The following is a 26,729-nucleotide window of genomic DNA, read 5'->3' on the forward strand; positions in this document are numbered from 1 at the left end:
ATGCTTGGCTACATTGCGAAGGTTCAGCTCGCCCACAGCCGAACGAACAAGAACGCATACATCATGTACTACCATCTCTTCTGTTTGTCGGAAATTGAAATCTGCTAACTTGAAAAGGTATATAATAGGATTAACGCTCGGCCCAACCTTTCTTTCCTCGTCTCTTTATCTGGGCATCAGCAGCCTGCAACGCCAATATCACAAGGCGCGCTTCGGCAGCATCGGCCCGCGTTGGTTCGCCAGCCTTTTTATACTAGGTGATTTCATGTGTCTTTGCTTCATCGGCTGCGGTGGGTCGTTGGCGGCCATCTTTGCGTCGAGCCCGGTGGGCGTAGACTTGATGATTGCGGGTTTGGCAACGCAAGTGCTGTGTACCGCAGTCTTCTGTCTCCTGCTCTTCTTCATCTACCGGCGCGTCGGCTGGCCCTTGAACTTGAGCGACAAACGTTGGTACCTACTTGGTGAGTCGATTTGTTTTGTTCGGGGCAGTATCTACCTGTTGAGTGTCGGCTTACGTGAAACATAGGCGCCGGTGCTGCGGCGGGCTGTTTATTTGTCAGATCATGCTGGCGAGTCGCTGAACTGAGCGACGGATTTAACGGTCGACTTGCTTCCGCGGAAGGCGTTTTTATTGCTTTGGATAGTATACCCATGGTTATTATGTGTGTTTGTCTGACACTACTTCATCCGCAGTATTGGTTTGGGAGACAGCCGAACCCGGACAACGACAGCTTTACAAAGGCATAGTGAGCACTCTAAGATGAAAGAAGTCCAAGGTTTGACGAGGGCATGGACTGGTTCGGAATATAGAACAAGATCTATTTCCCAAAAGCTTCTCATATACAGTAACAGGAGGGCCAATTTCGGGGTCAAGTTGTATCCATCACAACACGATGGAAACTAATTGCGATCATCAGCCAAGACTATTCCCCATCAAACCCGCCACTGTCTATCGTGCGCACGGTACATGTGATTGTATATTGGCAGTAGCATTATAGATACAAAACAGTCCCCGTTTCTGGTTCCGTCAACTCTCCTAATCGTGGGGCGCGGCTGGGCAGTTGAGAGGCAGTGAACGCTTCGCCGAGCATTGGCGTGCGTGTGGGCTAGATCTGAGGCAAGGCCAAGAAATTGCAGACGTAAATGAGGAATTGATGCAAGCGCAAAGAAAGCGCAACGTATTATGCAGAGGGTCGGGTACAGAGTCTGAGAATAAAAAGGCGTCGCTCGGAGAACGAAGAGTGCTGGGGGCAGACAGAGCATGCGCACAGCCCAAACCTCTCGAGGCGCGTTTACGATACTCAATTATCGGAACCGTTTCCCCATCTTTCGTCCCTTTTTTGCCCACGCCAAGAACAGTTTCAGCCGCATACTAGTCGCCATTCTCCGCATCGTTACAACCCAGGTCAGATATTGGGGTATCGAGAATGGCGCAAACACAAACTACGAAGGATTGTTTAACCAATACAACTTTCAATTTCGAAATTGCAACAATCAACAATATGTCAGCATTGAGAGTGGCTTAGGATTCGCGACAGGGCAAGGAGTACGCCGCTGTCTCGGCCAAGATATACCACGTCGTCGTGTTGCGGAGCTTCCCAAAAAAGGCGGGCCCGCCCTGCCCTTGGCAGCAGAGGAGTTGTCATTGCGTACACATCATTGACAATGGAGATCCGCGGCTGGCTTCTGACTCTATCGGCTGGATGTACAAGTTTGCGTCTGATCTGAACACAGCGACGGGCTGATTCCCGTCTTTCGTTCTTGATGTGCTCACAAGCAGCCGTCTTACACGTAAGCAAGCACCTTTGAGGTAAACCCGAGAGATGGTTGGAGCAAATCCTGTCAGAGTTCCATCTCTCAGAAGATGGCTGCAGAAGAATACAGCTGATTGGCGCTGGAGGTGCAGTCTCTCCCCGTGAAGAAGCGGCAACTAAGCGTTGTGTGCAATCATGAAGCTCACATCTAGTGTGGAATTGGCGCCGAGCCTCGCCGAGACTCAGCTGAAGCGAGCCGGCCCTGGCGACTTGCCCTCCCAATTATAAACTGTCAAGCCTGCCCTGGTCTCCCGTCAGCCCGGTGAGCAGGTGGATCATCATTAATCTTTTGGGAAACAGAAAAGTGGTTGCCGCCGAGGCACTACTGTATGGGATGTCTTGGTATACGCAAGCTTAACCTCGGCCACTGTCTCATCGTATCACACTGGTATATGTGCCAAGTCCGCTGAAATTCACATGTTCAGCATCTCAAGTGAGGGAATGGGGGCAAAAAGTATACTTCCGTTCCCTCCACGCTGCAATTTCTCAAGACGAGGGCGTGATCATGTCATGCGACACCGCAGGACTGGTAGGACGGGGGACAGTTGCCATCCGATATGTCGGTCGCGCACTCACGATTCCTCGACATGTATATGTAAATTCAGAGTTTTCTCGAGTAGAGCCCGGCCCGGGACGTTCAACGCTCTACGTCGGCTCCGTGGCTGAGGACCGGAGTCTTGCTCCGCGGCACCGTCTCGCTCACCTCGGCCGGCCAAGGCTGCGCATTTGTATCAGCACCAGCCACTCGCTTAGCTCTTGCGACCCGAAACAGTCAGTTGCCGTGGAATAAACTCGGAAATATGTCCTGCTACCCCCTTCCGGTGGCGTAACCCGGGGGTAGAGTAAGGCCAGACAGGTACCGCGTCCTGGTGTTTGGTATACTGGGGAGTTGGAGAAGGCTAGCTGGTAGGCAATGTCACACATCCCAGCAGTTGTTCATGGTCTGTGTTACTGCCAGATGCTCACTGCGGAAATAATGATCCTCGGACGAGGCCGTGTTCCCGGACGACCTAAATTTAACGTCAAAGATCGGCTTACACGCAACTCGCCGCCTAACCACTCACCACCGTAGCAAAGCACGGAAACCCTCTTTTACAATAGGTCCGAAAACTCGTCGTCGCACAGACGAAGAACAGAACCATTCTTTGCTATGTTTTTTACATCTCCTTTGGCTCGGATACGCACCGCTGCAGCCGTCCTTGGCCGCGCTTCTTGGTAGCTCCGAGGGCGTCCGGGATAACCCACCCTCGAGCACGGCCTTGGGCTGGGCATTTCTGGGCGGTATTCCAAAAAGCGGCACGCCAAGAGACCTTTTTGCCATAACTTCCCGCAGATATTCAAGAGTACGAAATCTCTTGCGGCGGGGTGGCTGGCGGTGATGCGCTTTCCATCGCGCGGCGCGCCCCGTCTCCAAGATGAAAGGTGCGCTTGGAAGAGACTGTAAACATTGAGTGCATCGGCTCCGTGGCAAGTATCGAAGCCTGTGCTTGGCCGAAACATGCATGCATTTTATTGGGTTTTTGGTTACTTCTTAACCACGCTCTGAGAGGGTTGTTCTTCTCTGGCGTTCTTGAATGTGAAGATACTCGTCTCCATGTCAGCCATAGCGAGAGTTACTTGGCCTTTCATTCCTATGCGCACTTGCATCTACCAGTGGAATATTTGGTCAAATAATATCGCAAATGGATTAGCTGATCGTCATGATTTCAGGCATTCAGAGGACTAACTAGGTCACTCGGGTACAGCAAGGCACTCCGCAGATCTGTCTAGTCGAAGCTCCTGTTACCCCTTGATCTGGTCCTGTTCTATTTTCATAGCTGGCTTGTTACCCTGTTCCCCGGAGACGCCATGTCTCTCATCAGGGTATCCAAATTGAAGAAGGTGTACCCACAACTTTCCAAATAGTCTTACATTCCTATCACTGCCGTTCGTACCCCGGAAGCCAGATTGGTATAACTCGAATGCCGCTCCCCGTTTGTTTTCTATCCTGCTTGCAACTTCTCGGACCAAAATTAGTCTCCCAAACTAAAGGGTAACTACTGTTTTTCCAAGTCAGCATTTCGTATTGGCAATTCGTGGTGTTGAGCGCGACGAATATCTGGCCTGGCTTACTATCGTGTTCGTGATTTGCTCGAAGCTTTCTGCATCTCTTTGCATCGCTACTTTCTTTCTGTTTAGTTAAATTTGATCGAAAAAACTTCTTGTTGCTGGACAAAAGAAGTACTGCCAACTACTAGTAATCATTACAAGAACATCTCATCCCGCCAGTCCTTTCACGCCGCAATGCCGGTACTCGACGTCAGCGAGCTCAACATCGTCTTGGGTGTTCTAGGTGGGAAGCCTCTAACGCGACTTCGGTTAGCACCATACTGACAATGCGCCAGGTGCCTTCATAATCCTCGCCGGGGTCATCTCTGTGAAGCTCAAGCAAGTGTGGTATCTGGGAGAAGCCCGTAAGTATCAGACCGGCCAAATGAACTCCGGTGAACTGACAATAATGCCACCATCAGTTCCTGCTGTGATTCTTGGAATACTGCTAGGGCCTATAGCGGCCAAATTCCTCGACAGCGACCGATGGGGTTCCGGGGAAAAAGGGCAGACGCCTGAAATTACGCTGGTTTGTCGCCGTAACATGTCCAAACGACTGTTCACACCGCTCACTTGTCCGCCATAGGGTGTTACTCGAGTCATGATTGGTATACAGCTAGTGATAGCGGGATACCAACTTCCTGCCAAATACACCTGGAATCGGTGGAAGGAAATGGCACTCTGCCTACTGCCCATCATGACCATCATGTGGCTCTGCACAAGCCTCTGCATGCTGGCCACGGTGCCCAAGGTCACACTTCTGGCCACTCTCGTCATCGCGTCCTGCGTCACCACTACGGATCCAATTCTGTCACAGGCTGTCGCAAAGGGCCCCTTTGCAGACAAATACGTGGCACGACCGATGCGAGAAATCATCTCCGCCGAGGCTGGTGCAAATGATGGCTTCGGCTTCCTTTTTCTGATGCTGGCTGTGTACTTGATCCGCCACGCCGACATTCCCAGTGCAGGAAACACGGATGAAGCGGTTGGCACAGTCGCGAAATCGGCCGGTGCAGCAGCTAAGATGCTTGTGCCTCGCGCTGGAGATGAAGTTGGCCGGCTGGGTGGCGGTGTCGGTGTGGCTTTGACAAATTGGTTCGTCGAGACCTGGCTCTACATTGTTCTTCTGTCCATCGCATACGGTGCGGTCATTGGCTTTGGCTCCTGCAGGATTGTCAAATACGCGCTCAAGCGGTAAGCGATTAACCCATCCATCGCCTGCACCAAACAACGGCGCAACGCTAATGCGCTATAGCAAATGGATCGACACTGAGTCGTATCTTCTCTTCCCTGCTGCTCTTGGTCTGTTCCTTATTGGAACATGTGGTGCGATCGGAACGGATGACCTGCTCGCCTGCTTCGTCGCTGGCAGCGCGCTAAACTGGGACGGCGAATACCTCGAGGAGACGCAGAGGCGTCACGACGAGGTCAACTCTTGTATCGATGTCTTGCTCAACTTTGGTGGCTTCATGTACATTGGTACGGTCATACCTTGGTCTGATTTCAACGACCCTGAGGGCACTGGCCTCACATACGGCCGCCTCGTGCTTCTTGGATTCCTAGTTCTGCTTTTCCGCCGGATTCCCGCCATTTTCATCACATACAAGTTGATGCCCGAAACCTGCAAAAACTGGAAAGAAGCGCTCTTCATGGGCTACTTTGGACCGATTGGCGTTGGTGCCGTTTTCTACCTCGAACATAGCAGACACCTGTTTCCCAAGCTCGGCGCAGGTGATGCGGAAGAGACGAACCTCACCAGGGCTATTGGGCCTGTTGTGTACTGGCTGGTCATTTTCTCCATTGTGGTGCACGGCTTGTCCATTCCGGCGCTTAACATCATCTATACATACATGGGTATTGAGCCCATAAAGGAAGACCCAATCGAGCTTCGCCGCGTGTCCATGACTGTCGCAACGCCGGTAAATGCGGTCCCCGGTAACCGAGATACATTCATTGCCTACAATCGGTTCAGCCGCCCCGTGTTTGATGCCTCACAGCTGCCCGTGATACGCGACCCACCGGCGAGGAAGATGTATGCTATGGATGGGTATGAAGATGAAAAGGACAAGTCGCGGCTTCGCACAATTCAGTACGCTGAGGATGACAGGGTATAAATCAGAGGGAGTACATTTTCTTCTGAATTCGCCTTGTACGGTTGCCTAATAAATTTAAGATGGAGATGGGTAGATGGATAAACCATGAGGGACCAAGTCCGACAGAAAATCCAACTTCAGTCACTCTTTTTTTATTCATTTTGCCCCAAGATCTGATGCTTCGACCTTGTGTATCTCATTTCCTGAGTGTGGCGTGTGACGATAGAACCCAAAGGAGAGGTGCAACAATTCCATGAGAGCGACTCTATGTCTATATATTGTCGGGGTTCTCTGAGGACCTGAGGCAAAAGTTGCAGTAGCGTACTACTTTGGTCACGGCGTGCCAACACCAGCACTCGGGGCGTGGTGAGTGTAGTCGAGGCCACGCTTTTTGCTACACAATTGCAGCCGCTGGGCATAGACGTATCGATGAAGTGCGGCGAAAGTTTTCAAGTTGCATAATGGCCCCAGTCACCCCAAGTGAATGGCAAACCAATGTCCAGATTCGCCTCCAAAGCATCCTCTACAGCATCGAGATTGAAGCTTGGGTCGATGTGGCCAAAGACGTCCTGACCAGACACGGGGTCCACGAGGGAGAAGTTGACAGTATTGTCCATACCAATTGCGGAATCAATAGCGGCATTGATGTTGTCAGGGTCGTGTAGCGGTAATTCTGTAATTCCCGCAGTGGGCGTGCTTTGCGTACCGCTGTTTGGGTTGGACTCTGCCGCAGTAACGGGGGGCGTGTGATCCTTATTGAGGGTGGTAGCTGCACGCTCCATTTCCTTCAGGACTCGCTCACCCAGTCCTGCCACAACACTGGCGTTCCAGAAATGGTTGCTATAGCGTCGCAGCAGCTCGCAGTTCCGCTTGAAGGAGCTCATTGCCCTAGCACGAAACATTGGGAGTCGACTGTGACGCATTTTTCGATATTCTACACTCAGGGCGAGCGAGACGGCATAAGGGACAAACGGCGCAGGACTGAGACAGTCACGCGGAACTGCACATGCAATTCTTTCCGCTGCAAGTGACCGGCGGGCGTTGGCTGAAGGTGGAGGAAGGGTGCAAGCAGCGGGTGCTGTGCCTGGCCGCGGAAGTCGGCAAGAGAGAATAATGACGGCATGATAGAAAGTCTCTATCGTAGCTAGAAGTAGTGTCAGATTTGCAAAGATGGAGTGAATGTCAGGCAAATGCCATACCGATTAATGAGGAAGAAACTTTGAGTGCGTCTGCGTTCACAATCATCGCTTCCAGGACTGGGAGGTCAATGTAGGCCACCTTATCGACGCCAGAAGCCTCTTCGCTAGGTCCTGGTCGATATAGCTCTACAACTTGGTCAAGCCATTGGATGACGGATAGAAAAAGTCTAAAGCAGGGTGGTCGCTTGCGAATACAAGCCTCCAGGTCTGCACCGATATCTCTCTCGTGAAGTAAGCAGGGGCGGCCATACATGGCGGCATTGATGCGGTCCAACGCCCAGACCGCACAAAACAAATTATTCAGGTCATCGCAGTTGGGGGCGTCGTAGCGCAGCAAGTGAAGACCCAGGGTTTGGATGTGGTGTATAGCCCGACCACCCAACTGTGCGGGCAAATCGGCCTCCTCGGCGCACGTGGGTTGAACGTAAAAAGAAAGCATCGCCAGGGCTTGAATATGCGCCACCCTATCAGTAATGAGGCTGGTTTCTAGGATGGCTCTAACGGACGACGAAAGCGCTTGCGAGTACTCCTGCGGAGATAATAGGGCGCTGCCCTTGTTTTGCAGGTGCAGGTATTGCGTCATGTCTGGATCGCTTCCAGCGGCTAGACATACAAGTTGGCGCTGGATGACGTTTGCGGGATTGCTTGTAGAATCGTTGAGTGATGATAGAGAGAGAACAGGGAATATGGGGTGGATCTTTTGAAGAAATGTTGCCTTGAGCTTTGCGTAGTCGGCTTCGGGGGGCAAACAGGACAGGCAGTGTTCCTGGACAAAAGGAAGTAGAAACCTGTCCATTACTGGGGGTGGGCGAGAAGTGATGAACTGGGATGACTGGCTGCTGCCAACAGGGAGCCATATCCCGACGTCGCCTTTCTGGGAGGATTCTCGTGCTGAGACGGAGGCTGTTGCCTCAATGAACATGCCCTCGGGGTTCAGGTCACCGACAAAACGAGATGACCTGGTGCCGAAGGACCCGCCCTGGGATTGGCGCTGGAGGCCCCCTCCATTCAGACGGTTGGCTTGCGGAAACGGCAGCTGTTGCTGGCGGCCAATAATGCCATTCGCGACTGGCGGCAAGGAGGCGCGGCTCACTGGTGTGACGCTGCGGCCATGGTTGACGGGCCTGGGTTGAATTAGTGCTTTTCCCACACATGTCCCATCCAAGGGCATCGGTGTGTGCAAGACGGGACTTACGATGCGTGGGACGGCGAAGAATCGGGACCACGACTTTCCTCCGGGGACGGCTCATCCACCGCATCATCTGCATGGATACATCTCCGCTACCGCCAAGTGTCAGTCAAGCGGTCTGTCGGAAGTGGCCAATTTTGGAAGGAAACTGTCCTCATACCTTCTTGCGGCGACAGGACTCGCATGCGTGCTGGACCTGTTTGCGCTTCACGGGGAGGCCGCCGCGAGACGGGTCAGCGGCGACAAATTTTACTTTTTTGCTGCTGACGGGTGTTGACATGGTTCCAAACGGCGTTTATTACTGGCGGAATGTCCGGTGATTCAGCTATGATGCGCAGAAGTCATTCTGATTGGTGTCAACGATGCGCATTGAATGACGCACAGGATACGGAGCGCAGCTTCGCTGTCCTGTGATGTCCTATTTGTCGTTGAAGTGTTTTTCTCCGTTTGTGATGAAGTTCTTGGTCTAAGCAAACCACGATGGGGCTGCAAGACGGAAGTAAAAGGACCCAAGCAAGCCAAGGTATCTAAAAGAGTCCCAAAGTACTTACTGAGAGCGCTATAAATAATAGCCACCCATCCACTGTAGGTTTAAGGTCGGTACAAGCCACAGACACCAGCTGCTCCTGCTGGCAGCCACTGTTTTACGCCGTTCCGGGGCTGAAGACTGGATTATTCAGCAAGCAATTAGCGGGCCACCCCACTAATTCGAGGAACGAAGAACCACTGCCAGCCACCAGCAAAGCAACCTTATGTCAAGGACTACGTACTTTCATTTATTAGCAAACACCCTTCTTCAGTGATCTTTCTTGGGTCATCGCAGATACTTGCAAACAAATGTTTTCGGATTACAACCAAGTCATTGCTAGACATGGCTACTATAGGATAATTTTCACTCGAGTATATTCCTTCCCTGAATCATTACCCTTATTCCAACTACATCTGCTCACTTGCCTACTACGTCACTCAGTTCCGTTTTGGGGGCGACAATCGGATGAATCTTGGTGCGCACTTGCGTTTGCTGCTCCAAAGCGTAAGCCATACCGATCAGGGCCTCCTCGCTAAAATGATCACCGGCAAACCCAACACCAAATGGTTGGTTGGGCGCCGTCGCGTTCAAATTTCCGAAGGCGTTGCGAGTCACGGGCGTGTCATCCGGCATGCGACCAATCGGCACCGTAATGACTGGATGGCCCAGGGGAGCGGCAAAGTAGGAAATGATGCTTGACGGTGCAAATACTGCATCCAGAGAGCTGTTCTTCAAAGCACCCGCTAAGCCTCGCTCGCCGGCGAAGTACTGCACCTTTTGGTACGCCTCCCGGAACTGCGGCGAGTCGTTGCCGAATCCCAACTTCAGCGCCGACTCCCAGACGCGGGTGTCTCGCTCCGGCCAGTCCTCCCCAGAATTACTATGTGTAAATGACTGTAGGTCTGCGAGAGATGTGATGTTGTTCGGGTTTGTGAGAAGCTTTTCCAGGTATAGTTTCGGCAGGTCCGTGACAAAGTCTGCCTTTAGGACAATGTCCCTGGCAGGTCCAAGCTCGTCGAAGTGACCAAACTTAATGTCGACAATGACCGCACCGCTCGACCTCAAGAGCTCAATCGTTTCAGCAAAAGTCTTTTCAACAACCGCGGGAAACCCCGAATCGTCGCCCATCAAATTCCTCGGGATGCCAATACGCTTGCCCTTCAGCCCGGACATTTTGCAGGCCGCCGCGTAGTCAGGGAGCTTGCTACCAAATGGTATGGCAGACGTATAGTTGTCATTCTTATCCTTTCCGGCGATGGCGCCGAGCAGATGCGCAGCGTCCCTGACCGTTCTTGCCATCGGTCCCACAGTGTCTTGGTGCTCCGAGATGGGCACCACAAGATACCGCGAGGTGAGACCTACAGAGGGCTTGATGCCAACAAGATTACCATGTTGCGAGGGCGAGATGATGGAGCCGTCAGTCTCCGTACCGAGACAAGCCCAGGCCAGGCCTACTGAAGACGAGATGGCGCTCCCAGACGATGAGCCAAAAGGGTCCTGGCCAGGAAAGTAAGCTCCAATGGCTTGTCTGCCGACTGACGACCATCCCGAGCTGAAATTCTCACTGCGAAAGTTGGCCCATTGCGAAAGGTTAGCCTTGCCAAGAATGATTGCGCCAGCTTTGCGCAGCTTGGCTGCCACAGTGCTGTCTTCCGGCACCTTGGCGCCGACCAAGGCAAAGGAGCCTGCAGTATTGTTCATCTTGTCATCGGTAGCAATGTTATCTTTAATGAGGATAGGAATGCCGTGCAGAGGGCCGACTCTGCCCTTCTTGCGCTCCTCGTCCCGCTCAGCAGCAATGATCAAGGCATCGGGGTTGATCTCGTTGACAGCATGCAGCTGCGCATTGACCTCGTTGATTCGAGCAATATAGGCCTTGGTCAGATCAACGCTGGAAAAACTGCCCCCGTCAAGTCCCTGCCGTAACTCGTCAAGTGTCACGTCAAGCAGTGCTGGAAAGTTGCCACTGGCCAAGCAAAGAGCGATTTGGAAGGCGACGCAGCATGCGCCCAGCACGCGTCGACTAGTCGAGAATTGACGTTTCATATCTTTCAGCGAAGATGATGGACTTGTAAGATTAATTCCTGCACCCAAAAAACCACTACCAGACGGCTAAGCAGGCGGCGTGCTTTTATTACATATCTTAGCGGCCAGGAACCTCTGTGGACCGACACTGGAGATGATTGCTACAATTGGCAGGAGGCTATCTCTGGTTGAGACCCCGGAAAGGCTCCGTCGCCCATCTTCACTTGAATTCTGCAAAAATGATGTTGCAGCATCATGGAAGGACACACTTTGGCATATCGTGCGGGGCGACTCGTTGTATTTTCTTACCTAACAGATAGATCAAGACTACTTGGAGACTTAGCGAAAGATATCTTCGGCTACTCCGTACCCTGGCTAGTTATAGCATGATCCATCGAGAAGCGTGCAGCGTGGTATCAATGACTGCAGAATTAATTGACCTAGGCCAAAGCGGCTTGGAGGGCGACGTAGACTTGCCGAGCTGCAATCCTTGGCCCCGCTAACGCCTGCTAGTTAATAAGTTATCTGTCGAACTGCTATTAGTATATACCAAAATACTTCACCAACTGGTGTGGTACCCACCCCTTGATGCCGCTAATGTGGTAAATCAATACTTATAGGGGGCATGCAGGCGTACAAATCAGGGTTTTTCATACATTTTGAAAAAGTAGGCATCTAGGCTCAGTCAATGGCTGGCCGGCTGGGCTATGAGGAGCTTAGTGCGGTGCTTGACATGGAACCCTTTACCAGTATCGAGTCAATGAGATGACGGCTGTCAAAATGTCTTACAGCACTACGTTTATCACTTATTTGTCTATCTATTTTTTGGTCGGGCCAGTACACGCAGTGCGGCGAACCGGGGATCTAGGCCGGATTCTCGGCGCACAACAGGGCAACCGGACTCGGACGTCCATGTAAACCTCAAATCTGAATCGCATACAACTCGGGCTGATCATTCCATCCTAGGATATACACACGCCCTTGACGCTATCTAAAACAAAAGTGCAGCAACCATTGCAGTAGCAACGTACCAAAGAGCAGTTGACCGACGACCGGCGTTGGCAGTGCCAGTGACGGGAGCACTAGTCAGGACGCTGCTCGGCGGAGCTCCTGCACTTGCCGGCGCCGTCACGGATGCCGATTGCTGAACAGGGGTCTTGGCGGGGTGGGTGCCGTTTCCGCTCGCAGCACTGCGGCTAGTATAGGTATAGGTACGGGTGCAAGGACAGTCGGTGATTGTCAAAGTGGTTGCCTATGATTCGTCAATACACGTCTGAGGGGGCTGTTGTTGTAGCGAGTCAAGTACCTTGGGGATAGCATAAGTATGTGTGCCCTCGGTGATGGTTGTTGGGCCAGGGCAGTATGTCGTGTACGAGTCGACCGTCTCCGTGACCACGGTCACACCCGCAGTCGGCGCCGACGTGGCCGTGGACGACGTGGCAGTGTGGCTCGCCGCTTTGCGGATCAGCGTCAAGTCATCACCAGAGGAGCCGTCGCCACCCTTGACGAAAGACCAGGTCAAAACCGTCTCATTGACGACTGTCAACTTGCTGAAGCCGTAGTGCGTCTGGTCAAAGATGCAAGTAATGTCGAGCGGCTGCTTGGCCTTGGACAACTCTGCGTGGCTTTCGATGTTGCCGGCCATGCCGTTGATGATGTGGGTTATGGAAACGCCCTCATTGGCGTAGAAGGTGTTGTTGTTGACAATGGCTCCCTTGTCGATAGTGCCGTTTCGGCCGAGAGGAAATGTGCGCTCGTACCAATGGATGTGACTACAAGACGGGTTAGCATGGTCACGTCTGCGTGATGCATGTGTAAAGCGTTACCCGGAGAGGTAGGCATCCACGCCGTATTTCAGGAACAAGTCCTCAAAGGCGTTGCGCATGTGCTGCTGGTAGGCTGAGACTTGTGAGCTGTACATGGGACGGTGGCTCATGGCAATGACCCAAGGTGTCTTGGTTCGGTTGACCTTTGCCAGATCATCCTGCAGCCACTTGTACTGCTCGTAGGACTCCTTCTTGGTAATGTTTCCATGCACAGCGCCGAATGGGCCGCTGTCGGTAATGTACGTCTCATTCGCCTTCGGCGCCTTCTCACCCCCCTTGACATCGCGAGCAAAAGACGCCTCTGGGCTGTTCGGATAGTCGGTCTCGCCATTAAACGAGATAAAGTGCGCGAGGCCATAGTCAAACGAGTACCAAAAGTTGCTGACGCCGCCAGACTCGCTTCCAGGCATACGGAAGCGATGCTGATAAGCTGTGTAGTTACTATTGCCATGGGTTAGCAGCGAACAGGCGTGTGGCTTGCCAGTGGGTGTCGTAGTACCGTTGGGATGGAGGACAGCTGTAGTAAGTGAGTTTATCAGACTTGGGAGCAGTACTGTTCGGTCGGTTGTGGTTGAGATAGGCGGCGAGGATCTGATCGGGACCGTCAAACTCGGCACAGGCGGCCTCATGGTTTCCAGGAAGCACCATGTATGGTACCTTGGAGGTGATGGGAGTCATCCACTGCTGCCAGAGGTCCCAGTTGGACTCGTAGAGCGCCGACATGTCACCACCGTTTGGCGTGCCCTGGGTGGGAATCTCGCCGGCGGGAAGAGGCTTGTCGTAGTCCGGAGTGATTCCGCTGGGCAGCTGGGTGCTGGACCCGTTGTAGCAGACAGGCCAGCTGCTCTCGCATGGTATGATGCCACTATACCAGTCGTCTGCGTAACTGATATCGCCGCCGTGCCAGGCAAACGCCAGACCCTCGTCAATGGCTTTACCCAGCTGCTTGTAAGTGCCGCCGGCATTGGTGTAGCCCATGTCGTTGAGCACGCCGATGGTGAAGCTCTTCTTGCTTCCAGCGGGACGGGCAGTCTGAAAGCTCAACACGTCGGAGGCGGTCGTGCCATTGGCGGCAGTAATCTTATAGTAGTACGTGGTATCAGGCTTCAGGTCCTTGATCTGGACGTCATGGTAGTGCTGGCTGCACTGAGTGACGGCGACTTCGGAGCATGGCGGCGTGCGATCGTACCTGACTTTAGTCTTAGCAGGAAAGTTTATGCCGCCAACTGAGAGAAACGACCTACGAGTGGCTTGCGCCGTTGGCGGTTTGGTCCAGAGCGTCGCGGCTGGTACCCCAGCGTACAGACGGCGCGCTGCCGAGACCAAAAGGCGTCTGGTAATGAATGTTGACGCCGGTGCTACCAGCGTAGGACAGGGAGATGACATTGATGTTGTTGGTCGGGCTCGAGGAAGCTGGCTTCACGGCGGGCGGCTCGACGAGGCGCATGTAACCTTTTCCATTGCCTTTGACGGTAGGATTGACCCAGTCGCCAACTGGGGTCTCAGGTCCAGCATATGGATAGGTCTCGTCAACAGTTGGCACCGCCTTGGCTATAGCAGAGAGAAGGCCAACGGCGGCAGTGACTGTCACTTTGATGCTTGTCATTGTGCGTACAGGGTCCAAGGCTCAAAGGAAGTTACTTGACAATTCTTGGGTCGCATTACAGTTTCTCCAAGGCGCTAGAAGAGCTGCAATGGGCGGCAAAGACATCTTTAAGAGACACGATGAAGGCCTCATTTGGTCGGCCGGCCTCATCCGCGAAGTCGCGTGTGGCGTAGACTAGTTATTCTGGACGGTGATGAATCAGGAAAGGCTACGACGGGCAAGGGCCTTCTGCACAGCGACATCGAGGACGATGCCCGTCATGGTTGGCAGGCACGGCCTATGGCGGCTGGGGAGTCGAGCACATGGCATCTCTCTCCTTGCTGCCGCCGTGCCGCATTATCCGGGTGGGCGGGAATCCTCGAGACCGGCTTACGCCCGGCAAACCCCTTGGGGATATGTCGGGTAGATTTATTGGAAATTTGGCCTCCTTTATTCGCTGATGCCACCGCAGCGGTGGAGATGGTGCAGGAACACGTGGGTGGAGCGAGCTTCACCAGCTGAAATCTCTGATTTCAGGGCTGCCGCGAGAAGGCGGCTTGTAGGACAGTGCAGCAGTAGGAAAGGGGATCCTTCAGAAAATAAATCTCTCTCATGGTTGGGCGTCACGTAAGAAAGTCATCGGTCAATGCCGGCGATAATAACGCAGGCTTCATTCAGAGGTGATGAACTCGGCCATCCCAGTTGGTTCGCTAGAGCTGGCCATTGTGGTACAGTAGTTTTCAGATCACACCTTTGCTTCAGTTTTGAACATGATAAGCCGGAGTTGTCTTCGGATCGCAAAGGTTTGATCGCATTGTTGAGACTGAATTGGAAATATCTACGGAGTGATTAAGGAACTGGTTTGAGTAAGATAAAGACGGAGCCGAAGGATACACTGGCCAATCACAGGTCAGAACATCCTTGATGCTGAAGACACCATATTTTAAAGGACGTTACTCCGTACATGGAAGCCAAAGCTAAATTCCAACAATGGGTTGCAGTATAACGCTTGAAAGCTATTCGGCCGATAGTTACGGTTTCTTCTACCCATTTGTCAGGCTCACCTATTACTCCCTCGGTGTAGAGCAGCTTCGCGGTTAGCCCCGCCGGTGTATCAGCTCACCCCGCGTCAGGCTTCGCCACGACAACAACAACAAAAACAATCACGGTTTCCATGTCTCACGACAGCGACGCGTTCAACGGAGCTCACAGAGTCCCATCAACGCACCCGCAATAGCGCGAATCCCTGCCAGCTGCCCCAACGGCTGGCTGTTAATTCACGGTCGATGCGTGGGGCCGGCCCGGTACAGAGGCCCGGGCGCCATGCCTAAATAGGAAATAGGTAAACAAAGGACAACAACCTGCAGATGCTTCTGTTAGTGGACATTTCGTCTTGCGCGACACGTCTCCGTGTAAGGAAGACGCAAGCTTCAGCACGCTGTCATTGTTTTGTAGTCTCGACTGCCAACAAAACAGGGTCGCTGTTTCGGCTATTTGGGGCCGCCATCCACCTCAACCTTTCCTCCTCCCCATTACACTGGCGATATCTCTCACTCTCTTCTTTCTCTCTCTAACAGGCCTTGGGAGGACTTGTGAGGGCTTCAATGGCAAACACGTCGGACGCGAATATGGAGGATCTCGATCTGCCCATTGCCATTCGGCGCTCTCGTCGAAGCACCCCAGCTGTTTCGGTCAAGACCGAGGACATGCCAGAGGTCACTGCCCCGAAGACTCCTGGTCGAAGGAAGCGTACGGTCCGCTTCTCTGACCCCGGGCCTGCATCTGGCTTGACTCCCATGATGCGCCGGACTGCGTTTGCTACACCTCGCCGCAGACGCTCGGGAACTCCGCTACGCAACTCCAGCCCTGCCCCTGCCCCTGGACCTGCCGCCCCGTCCCGACACGATGCAAACCCTTTCTTGGCCCCGATCCGTCACACAATTGACGGCCGTGTTGAGAGGCAAGCGAGGCGCAGTAGTTTCCGCGCCATGCTCAACAAGATGGAAATGCAAAAGAAGAAGCTGGTGCAGTTCTCTCGGACGGAGATTGAGAAGCTCAAGGGCCAGGTCAAATCCAAGGATGCCGAAATCTACGAGCTGCAAAACGCCACCATCGTCATTGACACTGAGCGCATTTGGGATCTCGAGAAGCAGGTCGAGCAGCTTCAGCACGAGTTGGATCAGCGTGCCCCAACGGAGCTGAACGAAAGTCGCACATATGACTGGACCCTGGCTGCCAGAGACCCATACGCTGAAGATGAATATTTCGACATGGATCTCGATGGTGACCACTTTGGGGATGCGACCCAGGCCCAGCTTCAGGTCAGCACCCCGTCAAAGGTTCGCTCCTCGTTTCCCACACCGCCAGCCACAAGCCCGATGATTCCTGGGACACCATCCTCCCATTTTTGTCGCCTCCCTCAGACACCAACATCACACGCCGCCGTCCAGGCATGCTTCCCGGACCCTGATCGTGAAAACTTGGAAGAACAAATATCTTCGCTTCAACTTGAAGTTTCCAAGCTCACAACTACCTTGGAATCTTACAAAGGCTTTCAGGCGCGCCTTAAAAACCGTCTGTCCGCCGCGGTCCCCGAGGCCATGGACATCGCCGCCTCGGACGCAAACTTGGACAGCATCGAGAAGCAGATTCTTCGCATGTTGGAAGATATGACAGATCGTGCCACTGCTCTTGAGCAGCTTTCTGTCACCATCGGTGAGATTGGTTTCGCAGGAAAAGATGCTGAACAGATGTTGGCGTCGATTGTCTCGGGCTTCCGCGCGGCCAGACTTGAGCTTGAATACCTCACGCCGGGCGAGATTTCGCTGCCACTTACCTCGCACGGTGCAGAAGTTCTCGACCTGCTGTTGAGTAACTTGCGAGATCTCGCTAGGCGCGTCAAGGAGGGCGAGGACAGTATCGACGAGTACCATGCCATCGAGCAATCCCTTCGCAAGCAACTTGATGGACGTGTTACAGCCATGGACCAGCTCAAGGCCGAGATGAGCAAAGGAGAGAAGATCATTCGGGCCGCCGATGTTCGCATACACGAACTCGAGGTTGCCAACCAGAGACTCAAGGGAGCCATTGACATTTACGATCGCGACATGAAGGAACTAGAGAAGCTCGTGCAGAGAACCGACCAAGAGAAGACCCACGCAGCCAAGGAGCATGATGCCGAAAATGAAAGCAACGTTCAAACCATCGAGTCCAGAGACAGGACCATTGCAGAACTGGAAGACAAGATCAAAGAGGCGGTCAAGCAGGCGGAGCAGCTGCTGCAAGACATGTCGGATGAGCAAGACAAGCACACAAGGCACGTCGTCAAGCTCAACCAGTCGCACGGCCGGGGCCTTGCCCTCCGGGACGCCCGCGTCATGGAGCTCCGCGTTGAGATTGATCGCATCAACGAGTCCCTCCGCGAGTCGCACGACGTCATCCGCGCCCTGCGCGTCGAGAACGGCGGGCTCAGGGCCGAGATGCACGCGCAGCAGGCCAAGGCCAAGGCTGCCATGGATTCCATGAAGGAGGAGCTGCAGCGCGTCCTGGAAATGAGCAAGGACCTCCTGCACACACCCAAGAGGAAGCGCTCCGCGCACGACGAGGGCGAGGGTGCCGGCGGCGCGCCGCGCCCGGCAAGGCTTCTGAGTGGCGAGCTGGCCCGCCGCGCCTCGGGCACCAAGGGTCGCAGGCGTCCGGACAGCGGTCTTGGCTTGCTGGATGAGGACGAATGTGAAATGTTTTGAAAAAAAGTGTTTGCATCGTACTGGCGTCGAGGCGAAATGGCATCTCCGTTTGAGAATAGCATTGCATGTGAAGCATGTCCGACGAGCGTCATGCTTGGACCCTCTCTTATTTAAGTTTCCTTTGTCACAATATACATATATTTAATGAGCCGTTTTCATAGAGAAAAAAAATACGCTGTTTTTCACTGATTTCCCACTTCTCATGCCTGTTTCTCGTAGAATCGCCACTGAGGCTTATAGTCGGGCGACAATGGCAGGCCGAGGAAAACGGCGCGAATCATCTCGACCGACATTATGCCTCCCCGCATGATGCTGTCATGAAACTGCTTCTCCGAGAATCGTTTCTCCCGCAGCACTTCATCGCGCAGCCTGTCAAACTGCAGCGCGCCGAGGAGATAACCGGCCTGGTAGAGCGGCGGGTAGTCGCCGGCAAAGGAGCGCCGGACCTCGCCCTCGGCCGTGGAGCGCTCGTGGCCGACGCCGTCGACGAGCAGGTCGACGCACTGCCGGGGCGTCCACGCGCCGAGGTGGAACTTGAGCGAGAAGATGATGCGCGCGCAGCGGTGCATGCGCCAGAACATGGTGCCGACGCGGTCCTCGGGCGCGACGAAGAAGTCGCCGCGGTTCCACAGCAGCATCTCCCAGTAGAGCGCCCAGCCCTCCATCCAGAACGGCGTCGAGAACAGGTTGCGGTGGCTGTTGTAGCGGGCCGTGTAGTAGTGCTGCAGCCGGTGGCCCGGCACCAGTTCGTGGAAGACGGTGGCGCGCGAAAAGTGCCGGTTGTTGCCGCGCAGGACCATCTTCTTGAGGTCGTGCTCCATGTCCGCGAGGGGGTAGGCGATGAGGATCCCGGAACCGCCCAGGAAGAAGGGGGCCACCTTTTGCATCTCGGCGCTCATCATGTTGGCGCGATACGTCTCGTCGGCGATGCGCGGCACGGTGACGAGGTCGTGCTTCTTGACGAACGCGGCACCCTCGAGAGCGAGCGACTTGGCGAACGCAGGCTGCTCGCCGGGGGGTACAAACTGCGTCTTGACGTAATCAAGCGCCCGTTTCCAGTTGTCGCCGAATCCGAGCTCGTTGGACGCCTTCTTCATCTGCACCTCGCACCACTGGAAGATGTCATGGGCGAGATCCAGCAGCTCCTCGGGGCTATATGCAATCATCTCAGCCTCAAGTTCGACGAGAAGGGCTTCTCTTCCGATTGGCTGGCCGATGATTTCGTCCTGACCATCGGGTCCAATGCCGACAAGGTGCCGCTCAACAGCAGTTTTGTGATCCTGCAATGCATTCACAGCCTGCTTCAGTGGCGTGGCAACCCACCAATCGAAGGATGGATCATACGAGCTATAAAAGTGTTTCAGCTCCTCTAGATGGCTTCGGAGTTCAGCGATGACTTTTGACGCTTTGAATGCCCCAGTCTTTGTAGACTTTATCTTGCCAGCGATTACGTCCTCCCGTGCCCGTTCTGCCAATTTTGTGACGGCATTAACTTGGTCTGCGAGGTAGGAGCTCTCGAGTGGCTTGACAGCTTCACGCGCCTGTGATAGCTCCACAATGATGTCGGAAAATGGAAAAATGTGTTCGATCTGCGAGTTGAGCTCTCGCTCAGCCTGGAGCTGCTGCGTGGTTCGCTGAAGGTAGTTGCGGAGCTGCAAGAAGTCGACCTGGTCCTGTTTGGACAGCTGGTGGAAGTCAAGGCTGAAAAGCGAATCGAGCTCATTGCTCAAAAACTGACGCAGTCGTTGGTGCCTTTGCGGCGAGACAGAAACCCGGTAATATCGCTCGATTTCCTCAATGTCCAGGCCAACCCGTCTAACTCGGTCCGGCATGGACTCTTGATATTCATCGCTCATGGCTGTAGTGGGATACGTCACCCATACGGCATCCATTTTTACCCAGTCACAAAGGATAATGTTTTGACAAAACTGGGCTCGCTCATCACTCTTTATGGCGACGTGCCGTGGTGGTGAAGGTGCATTGAGGCACGGGAACTACTTGGCTTGGAGCCGGGTGCTGAACCCGCAACGTTCTCCGGCTGTTTACAATGTCAAAAGGCCAGGTAGCTATAATTAGCGTCTCGCACTTTTAGTTGAGGACCTACTGGTACGGCGCTGCCAAGTTGCCATGCGAGATGCAGCTCTTACCTTGCAGCACGATCGAAGTTTGTCTCATTGCCAGTATCCATATTCAATCCAATTTCTTTGTTCATATATTCCGAAATGCATGTGCCCCATCAAGCTACACACGATTGCGTTGAGTCCCGAGTAGCAGTGAGTCATGAGCGAGTGTCCAAGAACACGCCAGTCTATGGGGTAAGCGAGGTCTATCTTGCTCGACAAGTCAATCCCTATTTCTTAGGTTCTTCTGCAGGATAGATAGCAAAAGCATGCCAATGTTAAGCAAGAAGCCGTGAGACCCGACAACAGTGAAGCTTGATCCGGTTAAAGCCGACCAGTGCTGATCCGTCAGCCAGACCCGGCTCCCCAACCAACCAGCAAAATATGGGTCACGCCTTTTTCGCGGCAGTGCTGTGACTGGTCGCTCGGATATCCGAGGGCGCAATCACGAAATCTTAATAATACATGCCGTTACGAAAGGGACATAATAGCTCGAGGCCGCCGCAGGCAGCGCAGTGGTTACCTTTCACCGCAGACACCGAGTGGGATTCGGAAACTCTAGTCCATCACACGCAGCCCCAGATGCGATGCGCTCCTCTCTGGTACAGACGCCCCTGCGACAGCGCTTGCTGGTGCCGCGACGCCACGTACAGCATCAGTTGAGAGCAAACTCGTCATCGCAGCCAAAGACCCCAGAGAAGGCGAAGGCAGCAAAGACTAGCGCGGACGCCGCAAGCGCAGCGGGCGCAAGCACAGCTACCGAGACGACGGCCAAGAGCGCCGCGCCCACCTCGATATGGATGCGCATGGGGCCTCTCACCCAGCTGGGGACGGCTTTTGGGCGGGCCCAGAAGAAGCGGCCGTATGTTGTCCAGACCCTGAGCGCAATGGTCATCTTCATAGTCGCAGACGTGAGCGCCCAGAACATCAGCGGAGCTGAATACGATCCCATCCGGACAACGCGAACCACGTTTATCGGTGCTCTCTTTGCAATCCCACAGTATCGCTGGTAAGCTTCAAGAACTGTCTTTGATTTCGCGAGAACCCCCAGAATGACACTAACGTGCGTATCAGGTTTCATGTACTGGCCCGCTACTTCAACTACAAGTCCAAGGCGTTGTCAATTGCCGCCAAGGTTGCTTTCAATCAAGTCACCTTTGCAGTGGCATTCCCGACGTATTTCTTTGGCATGCAGGCTCTGCTTTCCGGTGAGAGCTTCTCGGGCACCATCCAGCGCCTTCAGGATACCGTCCCGCGCAGCTGGCAAAACTCTTGGAAGGTTTGGCCTGCCGCGGTGGCTTTCAACCTCTCGTATGTTCCTTTGGAGTATCGCGCCCTGTTCAGTGGTCTCATAGCCATTGGCTGGCAGACTTATCTGAGTTGGATGAATCGACAGGCCGAGCTCAAAGAGAAGGCAGAGCATGAGATTGTCCGTGAGCAAATACAAGCAGAGTTTATTCAAGCTGCTGTAGCAGCCTAGTAAATCACAACCACAGCAAACTGTTGAGGAGTTCTCTCATTCGCTTTGCGATATTCTTTCGGCGTTTAGGTTGCTTGGGGACATGGGAAAAGGTGAGCTAGAAGAGCATCACCTTAGATATAGACTATATAGACCAAGATTTCATCTCTTCAATTGGCTCTCGCTGATTTTATCATGATTCTATAATTATTCAAAACAAGTACTCAAGAATTCGGGCCTTCAAAAGAGGAAGAAAGAAAGAAACCCCCCAGGAAAGACGCGATTATAAGATAGAGACTGTCAGATGTCATCGGCATTGGCTACATGCTGGCGCTTCAAACGTTTACATCTTCCTTGATGATTTCGACCCTGCACTGGCTCATTCAACCCCGCATGCGCAAAAGATCATGGTACTATTATAAAACATAAACTATTACAAGGCCCTGTCGAAGGAAATTTGATGTTTGGAACTCGGAATCAATTTCAAAAAGCGCGTGACCGTACATTCACAGCCATTATTCCCTGGAGTTTTCTGTATGCCTGTCCATATAGCGGGAGCGTTGGGACTTGAGAGACAGCTACAGGGGCTTCAGCGGTCCCTACGCCTTCACCGCCATCAGCACTGGGGGGTGAACAAAAACCAAGAGCGATGTTGGATCCAAAAATGATGTTTATTCATATTTTTATTTTCTCAGAGGCTTCTAGGAAGAAACAAGGAAAAGGAACAGAGCATCAGCAGCCATCATCTGGTCCATGAAGCTGCATAGCAACGTACCTAATACTGATAAACTCTCGCTTTGCCATGTTTGCCTCTCAAAGGTGTCGGGCCCACGTCCATGTGGCAACCAAAGCGGCCTATCGGACTATTATCCCAACACCTATTGGCTACCGGCGGAGAATTTTTAGAGACATAAGTTACTGTTCAGTGTTTTTGCACTAAAGTTTGTATTTTTTAAGACTGCGATTTACATCAACCGACGTGGCCGTATAAGTGTGGTTCCTTGGCATGAGGGGACCCCCGCCCAAGACGGCAACCTGCATGCACCGCCTCCTCGCACCTGCTCATGGCCTGCTTGCATATTATTTCCGTCTCAATCCTCGTCGTCTCAGTTTTGTTTTCTTTCAACTCTCTATCCGTCCTCAAAACGTCTCCCAAGATGAATCATCGATCCGTAGCATACTACGTCAACTGGTATGACTGACGAGGAGCCGGGGCTGGCCACAGGCATTGCATTCGAACGCTAACCACCGTGGCACGTCAGGGCTATTTACGCCCGTAAGCATCTTCCGCAAGATCTCCCAGTCGAGAACCTGACGCACGTTTTGTATTCGTTTGCCAATGTTCGCAGCGAGAATGGCGAGGTGTAAGTTTTCCGGTTGAGACTGCGCAACCACAAGCCCGCCTACTGAGTACTTACACCGTTGGCCAATAGCTTCATGACTGATGGCTGGGCGGATACCGACATCCATTGGGAAGGGGATTCGTGGAACGATTCTGGCACCAATTTGTATGGCTGCCTCAAGCAACTCAACATCTTAAAAAAACGCAACCGAAACTTCAAAGTGCTGCTCTCCATTGGTGGCTGGACATATAGCTCCAACTTCGCCGCTCCGGCTAGCACTCCAGAAGGTCGAGACACCTTTGCTAAATCTTGCGTCGAGCTCGTCAAGAATCTTGGTTTTGATGGTATTGATATCGACTGGGAATATCCCAAGACGCAAGAAGAGGCTGGCCACTTTGTTGAGCTACTTGCTGCGGTTCGCAAGCAGTTGGACGAGTACTCTGCCAGAGCCGCCGACAACTACCACTTTGAGCTGTCGGTGGCTTGCCCAGCGGGACCCGACAACTTCCAGAAGCTCGACATTGCGGGAATGGATGCGTACCTGGACTTCTGGAACTTGATGGCATATGATTACGCCGGTTCTTGGGACAAAACCAGTGGACACCAGGCAAACTTGTATCCTTGCCAGGACCTTCCAGCATGCACCCCATTCTCTACTGTGGCAGCCGTCGACTACTACACTCAAAATGGCGTTGCTCCTGACAAGCTGGTTCTCGGCATGCCCTTGTATGGCCGTGCATTTGAGAACTGTGACGGCATCGGCCAGCCCTTCCAAGGTGTGGGACAGGGCACCTGGGAGCAAGGCGTGTATGACTACAAGAAGCTTCCTCTAGAGGGTGCAGAGGAGCACAAGGATGACGATGCATGCGCTACTTACTGCTACAATCCTGGGTCACGCACACTCGTCACATATGATACTCCGGAGCTCGCAAAGATCAAAGCCCAGTTCATCAAAGAACGCGGGCTAGGCGGCGGTATGTGGTGGGAGAGCAGTGCGGACAAGGCAGGGGACGACTCGCTCATTCAAACCGTCGTGGGCGAGTTTGGCGGACCTGGTGCCCTCAAGCAACAGCAAAACTGCATTTCTTATCCTGAAACCAAGTACGATAACTTGAGGAATGGATTGCCTGACAATAACTGAGCGTTTTGTACCAGTCGAGGTGATGGAGCCTAGCATGCGCTCATCTTGTGTGTACACTTCCGCAGTCCACGCCACCGCAGCGAGCAGTTTCCTTCCTCCCTTGTTTACAACCCTTGGCCCGAGCATAGCAAAAATACGATCATCGTTACGATATAAAAGATTATCAGAGTGTTGTAGAAAATAAACGACCCGTCGCAACTGATGCGTGATATGGTTGGCTATCTCCACGTGATATGTACCCACTTTCTATCCTTGACCACACCCCATTGGTCTGGCTTCGAAGCTCCAGAAATTTTCCTCTGAAGAAAAAGTGCAAAAAAATTGTCCAGGGAATTTCCGACTACACCAAAACTACAGTCAGGACGCCTGTTTTTCGACTCAATTGCGGCGCAACCAGCGACGAATCAAGATGTCGCACATCGATTACGCTTTATACGAGTCCCCAGTGGGCTATGCCCTCTTCCAGGTGGTGCATCAGTCGGATGCTGTGGGCTTGAAGCTGAAGGAGACTCAGGCTGCCGTCAATGATTTGGCCAAGTTTGGCAAGATGGTCAAGCTGGTCAACTTTAGCCCTTTCCGGTAATGCAACTCTCAAGGCGGCTCGCGCTTGCAAAATCTTGCCCGTATGAGTTTTGACTAATGTAAATTCTTCCCTCAGTGGCCATGTTGAAGCTCTCGAGAACATCAACCTTGTTTCCGAGGGTATCTGCTCCGAGTACCTCAAGTCCGTTCTCGAGCTCAACCTCCCCAAGAGCGGCAAGAAGAGCAAGGTCACCCTCGGCGTCTCGGAGAAGAACCTTGCCGGTGCCATCAAGGGTGAATTCTCCGGCCTGGAGTGCGAGACCGCCGACACCTCGGAAGTAGTCTCCGACGTTATTCGCGGCATCCGCCAGCACGCCGACAAACTGCTGAGCGACCTCAAGACTGGTGATATCGAGAAGGCCGGTCTTGGCATGGGCCACGCCTACTCCCGTGCCAAGGTCAAGTTCAGCGTCACCAAGAACGATAACCACATCATCCAGGCCAGCGCCACCCTCGACTTCCAGGACAAGGGCGTGAACCAGTTCTTCATGCGCGTCCGCGAATGGTACGGATGGCACTTCCCTGAGCTGATCAAGATTGTCTCTGACAACTTGACTTATGCCAAGCTCGTCCTCGCCATTGGCGACAAGAAGAGCCTGACCGACGACAAGCGCGACGACCTGGCCCAATATCTGGAGGAAGACGGTGAAAAGGCCCAGGCCATTATTGATGCCGCCAAGGTCTCCATGGGCTTTGACATTCTCCCCGCCGATCTCGAAATCATCACCCAACTCGCCACAGCCGTTGTCAAGCAGGCCAACAACCGCAAAACCACCGGTGGTTACCTCGAGAGCAAGATGAACCAGGTCGCTCCCAACCTGCAGGCTCTCATTGGCACCCCTGTTGCTGCCCGTCTCATCTCCCACGCTGGTTCGCTCACAAACCTGTCCAAATACCCCGCCTCCACTCTGCAGATTCTTGGTGCTGAAAAGGCCCTTTTCCGCGCCCTCAAGAGCAAGAGCAACACTCCCAAGTACGGTTTGATCTATCACAGCAGCTTCATCGGCAAGGCTGGCGCGCGCAACAAGGGCCGCATCTCCAGATACCTTGCCAACAAGTGCAGTATCGCCACCCGCATCGACAGCTTCTCCGAGAACCCCTCCACCCGCTGGGGTGAGGCTCTCCGCCAGCAGGTCGAGGATCGCCTGGAGTTTTACGCCTCCGGCAAGCGTCCTACCAAGAACGCCGATGTCATGGTAAGTCTATTCTGGTCGTATGGTGGTGGCAGACGCTTTACTAACAGTCCAACTCAGAAATCCGTCATGGCTTCTCTTGGCGATGCCGACGAGGACGAGGAGATGGTTGACGCCAGCGCCACCCCCAAGAAGGCGAAGAAGGACAAGAAGGAAAAGAAGGAAAAGAAGGACAAGAAGGACAAGAAGCGCAAGCACGACGATGACGAAGATGCCGCGCCCAAGGACGACGGCGAGAAGAAGAAGAAGAAGAAGAAGAGAAAGTCGGAGGCTGCCGATGACGAGTAAGCACAGACGGACACCTGGAAACGGATAAGCATTCTCTTTTGGTCCGGATTCACAGAGTCCGCACCGGACGGCGCATGATTGTATATGACGACTGGCAAAAGGAAGTTGGTGCAACGCTTTTTCACTTGTACGGCGTTTCTTTTCCGCAGCTCTCCCTGTCCACTCTCAAGGACTCGATGCGCTTCACTAGATGGCTTGTTTGTGTGTTACTCGGTGGGGAGTTTTTTTCGGCCTTTTCTTGCTCTGACTTTTTCTTCTCTTGTTTGATCTATTTCGGCATATGGCGTTTTGGGCATAACGGTTTTCGTCTTCTCTTTATTTTATTTATTGTTGTATCTTGTTCTACCTGTATCCTCGAGCTGTTGTCGTTCCGGGTAATGAACGCTCCCATCCCCGCTTCGCACCAGAAAAAAATAAACAATGGCAATGAATACTATGGTTTGAATCAAAAGTAGATTTCCAAGCGCAAGGAGGAAAACCACATGAAAGGGATGTGTGCTTGTCAATTG

At 53.3% G+C, this 26,729-nt stretch overlaps 8 protein-coding genes across 8 annotated transcripts; 5 read left to right on the top strand and 3 right to left on the bottom strand.

The window, feature by feature from the left end:
* Positions 1 to 4,097: 4,097 nt before the first annotated feature.
* On the top strand, positions 4,098 to 6,016 carry V2A60_003734 (uncharacterized protein; the record flags this gene model as incomplete). Its single annotated transcript, XM_083255061.1, has 5 exons — positions 4,098 to 4,146; positions 4,199 to 4,267; positions 4,325 to 4,431; positions 4,489 to 5,096; positions 5,158 to 6,016. The coding sequence occupies 5 exons, from the start codon at positions 4,098 to 4,100 to the stop codon at positions 6,014 to 6,016; spliced, it is 1,692 nt and encodes a 563-aa protein (XP_083111187.1).
* A 428-nt stretch (positions 6,017 to 6,444) lies between these two features.
* Positions 6,445 to 8,663, bottom strand: V2A60_003735 (fungal specific transcription factor domain-containing protein; the record flags this gene model as incomplete). Its single annotated transcript, XM_083255062.1, has 4 exons — positions 6,445 to 7,139; positions 7,195 to 8,318; positions 8,390 to 8,475; positions 8,544 to 8,663. The coding sequence occupies 4 exons, from the start codon at positions 8,661 to 8,663 to the stop codon at positions 6,445 to 6,447; spliced, it is 2,025 nt and encodes a 674-aa protein (XP_083111188.1).
* A 666-nt stretch (positions 8,664 to 9,329) lies between these two features.
* Positions 9,330 to 14,369, bottom strand: V2A60_003736 (Metallo-dependent phosphatase-like protein; the record flags this gene model as incomplete). The annotated part of the gene is made up of 6 exons (XM_083255063.1): positions 9,330 to 10,980; positions 11,969 to 12,189; positions 12,244 to 12,709; positions 12,764 to 13,204; positions 13,263 to 13,952; positions 14,008 to 14,369. 6 exons carry the CDS (start codon positions 14,367 to 14,369, stop codon positions 9,330 to 9,332), a joined length of 3,831 nt encoding a protein of 1,276 aa, XP_083111189.1.
* Positions 14,370 to 15,952: 1,583 nt separating this feature from the next.
* Positions 15,953 to 18,094, top strand: V2A60_003737 (uncharacterized protein; the record flags this gene model as incomplete). Its single annotated transcript, XM_083255064.1, has 1 exon — positions 15,953 to 18,094. The coding sequence occupies one exon, from the start codon at positions 15,953 to 15,955 to the stop codon at positions 18,092 to 18,094; it is 2,142 nt and encodes a 713-aa protein (XP_083111190.1).
* A 200-nt stretch (positions 18,095 to 18,294) lies between these two features.
* V2A60_003738 (uncharacterized protein) lies at positions 18,295 to 19,986 on the bottom strand (the record flags this gene model as incomplete). The annotated part of the gene is made up of 1 exon (XM_083255065.1): positions 18,295 to 19,986. One exon carries the CDS (start codon positions 19,984 to 19,986, stop codon positions 18,295 to 18,297), a length of 1,692 nt encoding a protein of 563 aa, XP_083111191.1.
* An 815-nt stretch (positions 19,987 to 20,801) lies between these two features.
* Positions 20,802 to 21,694, top strand: V2A60_003739 (Mpv17/PMP22 family protein; the record flags this gene model as incomplete). Its single annotated transcript, XM_083255066.1, has 2 exons — positions 20,802 to 21,223; positions 21,289 to 21,694. 2 exons carry the CDS (start codon positions 20,802 to 20,804, stop codon positions 21,692 to 21,694), a joined length of 828 nt encoding a protein of 275 aa, XP_083111192.1.
* A 1,136-nt stretch (positions 21,695 to 22,830) lies between these two features.
* Positions 22,831 to 24,157, top strand: V2A60_003740 (glycoside hydrolase superfamily; the record flags this gene model as incomplete). Its single annotated transcript, XM_083255067.1, has 3 exons — positions 22,831 to 22,865; positions 22,936 to 23,037; positions 23,107 to 24,157. 3 exons carry the CDS (start codon positions 22,831 to 22,833, stop codon positions 24,155 to 24,157), a joined length of 1,188 nt encoding a protein of 395 aa, XP_083111193.1.
* Positions 24,158 to 24,566: 409 nt separating this feature from the next.
* Positions 24,567 to 26,220, top strand: V2A60_003741 (snoRNP complex protein NOP56; the record flags this gene model as incomplete). Its single annotated transcript, XM_083255068.1, has 3 exons — positions 24,567 to 24,736; positions 24,816 to 25,935; positions 25,993 to 26,220. The coding sequence occupies 3 exons, from the start codon at positions 24,567 to 24,569 to the stop codon at positions 26,218 to 26,220; spliced, it is 1,518 nt and encodes a 505-aa protein (XP_083111194.1).
* Positions 26,221 to 26,729: the final 509 nt, after the last annotated feature.

This window comes from Cordyceps javanica, chromosome 2 (assembly GCF_051103115.1).
Source record: "Cordyceps javanica chromosome 2, complete sequence".
Lineage (NCBI taxonomy): Eukaryota > Fungi > Ascomycota > Sordariomycetes > Hypocreales > Cordycipitaceae > Cordyceps > Cordyceps javanica.